The 9,914-nt window shown below is 31.9% G+C and overlaps 1 protein-coding gene across 2 annotated transcripts in view; it reads right to left on the bottom strand.

The window, feature by feature from the left end:
- Nucleotides 1–5,029: 5,029 nt before the first annotated feature.
- The window catches only part of GLRA3 (glycine receptor alpha 3), a gene marked incomplete at both ends in the record, with an annotated part of 168,968 nt that continues 164,083 nt past the window's right edge, over nucleotides 5,030–9,914 (bottom strand). For both annotated transcript variants that reach the window (XM_081269727.1, XM_081269726.1), the window contains one exon: nucleotides 5,030–5,308. In XM_081269727.1, the coding sequence (XP_081125853.1) occupies nucleotides 5,030–5,308 (279 nt within the window). The remainder of the gene's footprint in view (nucleotides 5,309–9,914) is intronic.

Below are 9,914 nucleotides of genomic sequence, written 5' to 3'. Positions count from 1 at the left end.
TTTCATGGTCATGCCTTTCTACTATTCATTATCAGGTTCAGCTAAATAAAGTGGTCTTGTCAAAATTATTGGGGGAAAAAAAAACAACCCTGCACTAGACACTATTCTAATTTTGTATGAGAAGATTAGACAATTTGGGGCCCATTTTAAGGGTTTCTTGAAATTTGACATTTAAAAAATTGTACAGTTTTTACACTAAATTCTTCTCTGAAGTGCACATGAAGCCAGCTACTGAAAAAGCAAATTAAATTTATAGTGATCGTGCTAAATGTTTCAGTACCTCTATAATAACTAATAACTCATTCTTTTTTTTTTTTTTCGGAGGGTGGGGGTGTACCAGGGATTGAACTTGAGGGCACTAGACCACTGAACAACATTCCCAGCCTTATTTTGTATTTTATTTAGAGACAAGGTCTTACTCAGTTTCTTAGTGCCTGGCTTTTGCTGAGACTGGCTTTGAATTCAAGATCCTCCTGTCTCAGCCTCCTGAGCCACTGGGATTACAGGCCTGTGCCACTGCGCCCAGTTATATAACTCATTCTTGAAGCCAAATTTAGGTAATGTAATGAGCTAGTTCAAAAATTGAATATTTAAATTAACAAGAAGCATATATATAGTTTTTATAAACTGTGCTTAACAGTTGGGTGAAATTCAAGAGTAGCTTGCTGATGCAAAGATGGGAAGAACTGTGAGTCATCAAGATAATTCCTGACTAATCTCCTTAGTGAACTAAAATAGTTATTATGTTTATAAGTCATATTTTCATGGATTATATTTTCCTTGGATAGACTGCTAAAATTAAATGGTCTGTGTATAGAGTAACTCATCTCATAACATTTTCATCAAGGCCTTTATTTTATAGTCCTTGCCTTGTCAGCATCACAAATACTGATTGTTTTTCCACTGTGTACTTAGCATGATTTGCTTTGCTTTGCTAGTTCAACATCTGCTAGCTGAGAAATACAGGTAGTTTAGAGATCATGCTCTTAAGTGTATTGTAAAGTGTGTGAAATTCATTTTGGAGTAGAAGATATCACCTCAAAGATTGTTAATGATCTATCTGAGGATTATTAGACACGTTTTCATTCTCAAGAGTTTCTTAGAGTGCTCTAAATCATTGTTAGAGAGGGATATCTCTGAATATGGTATTTCCAGTTTTCTACTTTTAATACTAGAAGAAGCTATTTTAATTTTGGCAAGTCCCATATTAACTGGAGCCAATTTCATGGAATGTGTACTTTGTAGGTAAAAGGAAAAATTTAGCTGACATTATACTATTCAATTTCCCCAAGTAATCAGAAAGTTGAGGTGTATCATATGAGGTGGGAGGGAAAGGGAGAGAAAAGGGAAATTGATGGAAATTGAGGGAGATCCTCATTGTTATACAATATTACATATAAGAGGTTGTGAGGGGAATGAGATAATAAACAAGGAGGGAAATGAATTACAGTAGATGGGGTAGAGAGAGAAGATGGGAGGGGAGGGGAGGGGGGCATAGTAGAGGATAGGAAAGGTAGCAGAATACAACAGTTACTAATATGGCATTATGTAAAAATATGGATGTGTAACTGATGTGATTCTGCAATCTGCATTTGGGGTAAAAATGGGAGTTCATAACCCACTTGAATCTAATGTATGAAATATGATATGTCAAGAGTTTTGTAATGTTTTGAACAACCAATAAAAAAATAAAAGGGAATAGAAGACTATATTAAAAAAATGAGATGAATGATATTCAGGAAAAGGATATGTAGTATGAAGGATACTCATTTTCTCCAAATGTTATATAACTGTTTGTAATTGCACAGAATGTAGAAGAGTTAACAACTTGTTCTCTTCTGTCAAACATATATTTATGTCTTAGTTACAGATATTTAGAATTTATAAACATTTATAATTCAAAATTAAGATAAAGATTATTAGAATATATTCATAGAATAAAAATTTATTATGTAATACTATGAACAACCATAATGATCACTTTCATATAGCACTGAGAATTGGATGGGCTTTTCAGATAAGTGTCATGAAAAAATTTCTGGAAAGGTTGGGGAAAGTTTTAAAGACCCTTGCTTTCTTGCTTCTAGGGTGATTCTGGTTTCCTAATATAAGTAGTAAAGAAAGTGCTAGGTTTCTATCATAGTGTAAGTCTAATTCTAATGGGAAGGAAAGAGAAGGTTGAACACATGTATGTTGACAAGATTTCTTTAAAATTCATAGGCTGTGTTACCAAATATTTCATTGGTTGAGGTGTGTGTGTGTGTGTGTGTGTGTGTGTGTGTGTGTGTATGTGTGTGTGTGTGTATGAGAGAGAGAGAGAGAAAGAGAGAGACATACACACACTAGGAATCTAACCCAGGGCCTCATGCATGCCAGGCAAGTGTTCAACAAACTGAGCCAAATTTCCAGCCCATGAGATAAGTAACTTTTAAAAAAAAACTGTATGCACTTTCTAATATGGCTATTTAAGAACGTTTTTAGAATATCCATACTGGAAATCCAACAAAATGTGTGGTATTTAGTGTATATGTACACTTTAAAAATTTCTCACCATTAGTAGTTTTCTGTTTTTTTTTTTTTTTAATTTAAAATATGCTGGTCTGAAACAGGGCTTGTTGGAGCAAGTACTATTTCAGGATGCTAATTACAATATAGTTTTACAGTGTAAGGAGTCATTAGAGGGGACATTAACTTTGAACATTTTGTATTCAGCTATGTTTATCTTGTCACTGTTACTGTGTAAGTGAGGCTATGAGAGAGTATTTTCTTATGCAGGAGGGCAATAATAAGAATAATAGGAAATTAAAATTATGCCTAAGGGAAATTTAATAGTTTTGATATATTTCTGAAAGTACTGATGCCCTTGTTGACAAGTTTTCTCATTGCTAGTAAACTTACATTCATAGTTTTAGGCTTTAAAAAATGACACATTTGTAATATCCTTAAGTATGAAAGCAAGTGATGTCTATGAATTTCTTTTGGGACTATGTATGCTTATCTTAATATATTTGTTTTCTTTTTTCAGAATTAATTTAATGTAAGCAGTGTTAGAAAACTTTGAAATAAAATATATAAAATATAGAAAAATGTATTCAAGTATTTCATAGACATTGAGACAGTTTAGTTTATCATTATGTCAAATCCCCCAACTAGTTCTCAGTGATAAGAAACAGTCTGTTTTGCTCTTATCTTCAATATAAGAATATTCTTTCATGGTTTTAGTTCATAGACAGCAAATGAAGACACATATGTATAATTTTGGGGTGGGTAGTCCTCAAAGTATGTAAAGTACATAATAGCAAATTCTTCCAGTTGTAGAATTTTCATGATGACATTATTTTCCTTGTCTCAATTACTTAGAGAATTTGTTTTTTTTTAATGCTAAGTACTTTTTTAAAGTTAATTTTTAAAAACTAAGCCAAAGTACAAAAACATTGAAAAGATTCCATTTTAAATGACAGTTCCTGCTTTTAGTTTGAGAGTGGTTAAAGGTCAGAAAATAGTATACACGATTTCAGAACTGGCTTATTTTTCTATCTTATATCAGCTTAATGTTTATTTTTCTCTGTAAATAATTTGATACACTGAGTTTTCATCCAGTGCTACTGATAATTAAAATATCTTAAAAGCACTCAAAAATATTTTCAAATACAACATTGATGGTAAAAAAATAATTTAAAAAAATAGCAAGAGAAAAGAATTAGAGTCTGGTTCAGCTTAATCAAGAACACTATCACATATTTCTACCTAATTACACTGCATGAAATGAGTTGATACCCCATTGCAGTTGAAATAATCCCATGGGGGTATTGATAAATTTTAAGTAAAATTTTTATTTTAAATCATTCACATGTTGTGAATGGCTTATATTTTGAATTCATTAATTCAGAAATATGAAAACAATCTTCATAGAATCGAGTGACATATCAATTATAAACCTACTCTCTTTATATTTGGAAAGTTTGAACCCATGTAATTTTGATGGGAAACTGTGCTTATTAAAAAATTTTTCATGAATTTGTTTTCATTGAATTCATTTTTATCAAAATGTAAATACTTTTAATTACATTGATATTTAAAGTCTCATTCTAAATCAAAATATAAAAGTTACTGAACTTTGTTCAGTTATATATTAAAACATTAAATGTAATCACAAACAAGTAAGCAGCTATTAAAAATATAACAAAAATGAAGGTGCTGGCTTGAATTTTTCAGTGTTTGGCAATAATTTAAAATACATAATTGTAACAATTATTTAAAAACAAAGATGTCTGTAAGTAATTCCATCCTTATTCCTAGAGATACAAATTTTATGAAAAGTAGGTTTTTGAATACAGTGTGATCTACTAAGCCATTTGCTTGAAATCTCCACAAAGGAAAACTTGGTATTCTAAATATTTGTATATAGTATTCTAAACAATGAAAGTTTTTTAACCTCCTAATTTGAAACTTTTTGTCACTACATATGTTCTATAGTGTTTCTATGTATAATAATACTTAACTAATTCAAGTGAATTTTCCACTGAATTACTGAATACTTTCCTTTTGTGTGAATATAAGAAAATAATTTTACAGTTCAAACTATTGATATTTTTTATCTTTGTCATTTTCCTTTTTTCTTTCATAAAATTTACTGTACAAATCTTGCTTTTGTCACAGTTAATATCACTGAATTAAAAATCAAGATACTCCAAAGTAGTTTTTATATCTACTACTATGTAATATTATATAACATACAAACACATTGGCAGTAAAGCTTCCACATATATGATCTACTATGAATAAAACATTTCTTCTTGAATTAACATGAAACAGAATCCCCATAATACATATTTTGTATCCATTAAAAGAACCTTGGCTTATCTCATGACTTCACATAAAAATCAAAATAAACCTTTTCCTCTTACTGTTTTAATATAATGGCTATCATTTGGACACAGCGCACATGTACATATGCACACATACATACAGCTATGGCAAGAAAATTTTCTTCTGAATTTAATGTTTGTGTTTGTATGCCATCAGGGACTTAATCTTGTTGCTGATGAATATCCTCATGCCTAAGGATTTTATAGATAACCCAGTAGAAAATGTTAAAAATCAAGAAAGCTAATGGGAAGCAGGCTCGGGAGATGGTGTCAATCTTCTTGGCCCGATCAATAAAGACCTTCCTCATTTCATCAGGATTTTTTGGCATTACCTGGACAGGATGGTTTGGGCCCTTTGGAGTTACACCATCTTTTGCTTGCAGACATGGTCCCATTCCATATGCTGTGAAGCTGAATCGGCTTTCCCTTACCTCATCATCCTGTCAAATAAAAATGCAAGAAAACTTTTTGTTAATGGAATAGGGCATGCATGGTAGGCATTTCACAATTATGACAAATTTTATCATCATAGATTTTTGCACTTATATGAAGAAAAAGATAACTAAAGCATATAAAAATGAGTGACTTATTCTCCCTTTGAAGTTTTATTTATCCTGATGCATCATCCAGATGTGCCCTTTAATAAATGTAAAACTCTCAAAAGATGTTTTAATGAAAAACTAAAATTCTGATATTTTCTATATATTACTAGAATATCTAACCAAGAGATCAAGAAATAAAGCTATTGAAGCACTGTATAATATATACTCTCATATACTAGACTTTTTAATATAATGTGTGTAAGTATACAAATATGTGATATGAGATGGTAAAAATACCAAGATCACTGACTGAATTTTTCTTTCTCATGGAGACACCTTTTAATGGTTGTTTCACACAAATATGAGTTACTTCCTTGGAAAATACAAAGAAACACATAATAACACTTGGTTGCTTACTGTTATCCTTCCTTTATGGTACTTCTGTGTTTTACACTCACTTTTTTTTGAACAAATTTAAGATAGTCATATATTCTACTTTATATGTAGTTGTTTTTCAGGTACAGTAGTTTGGTCCAAATTATGAATGATATTAGGCAGTTTATTTCATGTTCAAGATATCAACTTGTTATAAATTTAAAACATTATGTTCTTCTAAAAGGTCTCATTATTTTTAAATATGGCAAATTGAAGAGAATTTTCATATATAAAAATGAAAAACACTGGGCTGGGGATATAGCTCAGTTGGTAGAGTGCTTGCCCTGCATGCACAAGGCCCTGGGTTCAATCCCCAGTACCACAAAAAAAGAAAAGAAAAACATTCTCAAAATTTAATGAAAAAAATTTAATAAATATATTATCATAAATGTGCTCCTGATAGAGAAATATGGTATTTAATAATTAAATTCATTAATAAGGAAAATTCATTTATGCTACTAAAATTGAAAATTTAAAATGTAACAATATGTTTTATAAGGTTATATGTCTGCTATGATAGTGCTTTTGCATATAAAAATAATTAAATAGTCTCAAACTCTTGAAAATTACTTCAGGTCTGTGAAAGTAGTTGCTCAATGAAGAGTATATTTTAAAATTTATAAATGAATAATAGAAATTATTATGGATTCTAAAAATGAGAAAATGACTAAAGTTGATTCATTGAGCATAAATTTGTTTTTAGGAATTATGAAACTGAATTCCACCTGAAAAACAAAAGCAAGTAATTATTGTAAAACATTTCAGTTGTAATTTGAATAAGCAATTAAAAGTTGAGGAAACAAGGATGAAATAAAAGCTGACAGTTTATATTACCTGAAAATAAATCTGCCAATCCAAGCGATCTGTGTTTACTGTTGTGATCTTGATAAAAATTGGAAATTAGTGGAAGCATCCTCATTTAGACTATTATTTGATTTTCTTTTCTTTTGGCTTCCATAAAAATTTTAAGATAAACCTACTTCCTTTGAAATTTTCTATATCTTGAATAAAAGTATATGTAGTAGGTATCAAAACAGTTCTTATGTAAGTGCTAAATAGCCCCCTTACAATTTAGTAAATTATGCTGATGTTTGCATTCCAGAAGGAAAACATAGGTCACCTGGTTAAGTTATATTATTTTGTGTGCAGATTAGCTCAGTGTTGAAGTTTAATATCACCTTTTAAACTACATTAACTAATGTATTAAAAAAAACTCATCTTAAAATTAGACCAAAATAACTTTCTCAGTAGGCATTTATGTATGTATGTTGGCATACTAGTTGAAACAGGAAATTCATTACTACAATGTTAAGATTTTAGCATAACCTTATGTGTTTAACAAAGTAGAATCCATTAACCACCTTTTTAACTGTTCTGGAGAACTTTAAAACCTTTACAGACTGCTCCCGTACCCCCCCCCAAAAGCAGTCAAAATCCATTTAAAATTAGTACTCAATGAACAACTAAATTTTTCTCAATTGTGTCTTTCTACATAACTGACTGTGTGTAATGGGTTAACATCAGGCCTAAGCTGTTACAAGACTCCTAAGAATCACCCCTAATTTCTTTGGCATCTTTTCCTTGAAAACAGTGGAATTAAGCTAAATGGAGAACCCAAGACAGCTTCATTCAGTTGGAGAGACTCACCTGCCCTGAGCGAGCTACATATAATTGATATAGCCCCTGACTTTTATACCGATGGTCCTTTGTGGGTAAGGGGAACAAAAGAAGCTGTGATCTTGAGAAATACCTGTGTCTCCCATGTGATAAAGATACTGTAGACCTGATGTGTTCCTTGTATCACATCCTCCTATGAGGCTTAGTAAATGTAATATTAACTTAAAGCCCATTGTTGTCTGAAGAGTCTGAGTGACAATTTGAAACCCCAAAATCTCAGCAGTGGAAACAAAATCTGGCCAGGATTTGGGATCCTTTTAAAATTAATATGGCCAAAAGTTTGGGGCATGATTCTGAGGAGAATCTGATGCTGATCTATGCTGGGTTTGAGGTAGCAAAATTTCTATAGAAAGTAATTAGGGATAAATCATACTACTGGAATATTGATGGCATAGATTTATCCCTTGTGGAAGGGTCAGATGAATGACCACTGAGATAAAATTGAGGAGAAAGTTATTCAAGATGCAATTAATTCCTTATTTCCTATTAATTAATCATCCTTGTGAAAACGAGGCCACAGAAAACAGTAAGCACAGCAAGCAGATTCATTACTTGTGTTCAAGGTGTAAACAAAAGCCAAGTTGGGACTCAAAATGACATTACATTTAATCTTTAAGTTGTCTTTCTGCAACCCCAGGCAAGTGGCACTAGAAACTAGTATCTATAGTGCAGCTCTGTACAGTAAATGTATAATGTGAGTTACAAATGAAATGCATGTAAAATTTTAAATTTTACTTTAATTACATTTAACACATAATGTAAGAAGCAGATAAAATTAATTTTAATTTTAAAATTTTAACTTGTTATGGCCAACATATTATTTTAACATTTGTTCAAAATAAAAATTGAGAAGTTTTACATTGACGATTTCATATTAAGTTCTTGAAATCTAGTGTGTATTTTATAATTACAGCATATTTTGATTAAGATACTACATTTTTGGTGCTTAATAGTTAACAAATTGGACAAAGCAATTATAGCACAAAGCAGCTGGGTTACCTTGCTGAGAAGTGCTAGAAGATCTCTGTGCAATCCATGATTCCTGAATCTTTAGATTGATTGATTGACCCAAAAACTAATAATATATTTATGTATACTGTAGCACGAAAGGCAATGTTTAGCATAAATGGTACCCCCAACTTGCTTCACTGTTCTAATTTAAGAATCACTGTTGGATATAATATCAAAGATCCCTTTTGAGTGGGTGAAACCTGTGGTGATATGGATCTGTGCTAAAAAGGGAAACTGGTTCTCTCAATACTGTGACATCTCTGTAGAAGAGTAGATAGTTAAGTTTAGTAGCAAATCTGGGCTGGCCATATAATAACTAGAAATGAGCCTACCCATATCATAGCCTCTCACCTAAATTCTGGTAGACAAACTATGGTAACAGAGTTCCTTTGGTATGTGGTTGTTCTTTAGGATAGAAAGAGGACATATAGATTCATAGGCATATTAACTCTTGTACTAGCCATGCTGGGTTTCAGCTATGGGAAGAAATCTGTACCATTCAGAAGAAAAATCATGGCCAGAGGCTAATCTATTAGTTCTTTTTAGGTGATTAAGACACAAGAAGAATAAAACAAAAGTGGACAGGATTCCTCTGAATGATTTCCTGGCATTTTTATCACCAGCTGAGAAGTTGGAAATCTATTCCAGTTTCAGCAGCTGCGTCCACTAAGAATCCCTGTTAGATCTGTTCCTTTCATCTCAGGAGTTGAGTCCAGTGATGCCAGTGGGGAATGGGGGACAAAAAAGAAAAAAAAAGGCACTGACACTGGTTGCTAAATTTACTCCATGGAGTTAAGGCAGCTGAAAGAAAGAAAACTGAAAGGCCAAGATCACCTTGCCCAATCTGAATGGACTCCAAAATTATACCGTGGTTAAAGTTCAATGGCAAGTAGTACTAAATACAGCGTATTGGAATTATTGGTTACATCATAAGACATATGGTGATTCTGCTGGGGAAAAAGACTGTAACCTGAGGAGAAAAAGAGAAGCTGATGGGGCAGGTATGGAGGCAAAGCAACTAGCTGTGGTCGTGGGTATGGTCATATTAAAAATCGTAGATAGGGAAAAAAAAAGAGTAATATATATCCAGTAAATGATATTGCCTTTGGTGAAATGTATAATTGGAAAGAATGTGACACTAAGTGAAGGATCTTGCTTGAGCCTTCTCTTTGGTAAATCATTCCTTAGTCTAGTTTTAATAGGATATATTAACATGGGAGTCTTTCAAATTGCCTAAATCTTCATTTGAGTAAATATTAAATACTTTGATATTCCAGAAAGAAAATGGGAACACTCATATCTGATTAAGGAAATAGTGGAGACAGGAATGCTGGTCCTCATCAGTGATCTGTAGAATAGCATATCTAGCCTATGATAAAAG

This window comes from Spermophilus citellus, assembly GCF_964194105.1.
Source record: "Spermophilus citellus genome assembly, chromosome: 16".
In the NCBI taxonomy this organism is placed as follows: domain Eukaryota; kingdom Metazoa; phylum Chordata; class Mammalia; order Rodentia; family Sciuridae; genus Spermophilus; species Spermophilus citellus.
Note: the sequence above shows the minus strand (reverse complement) of the source record. Positions and strands in the feature narration are given on the sequence as shown.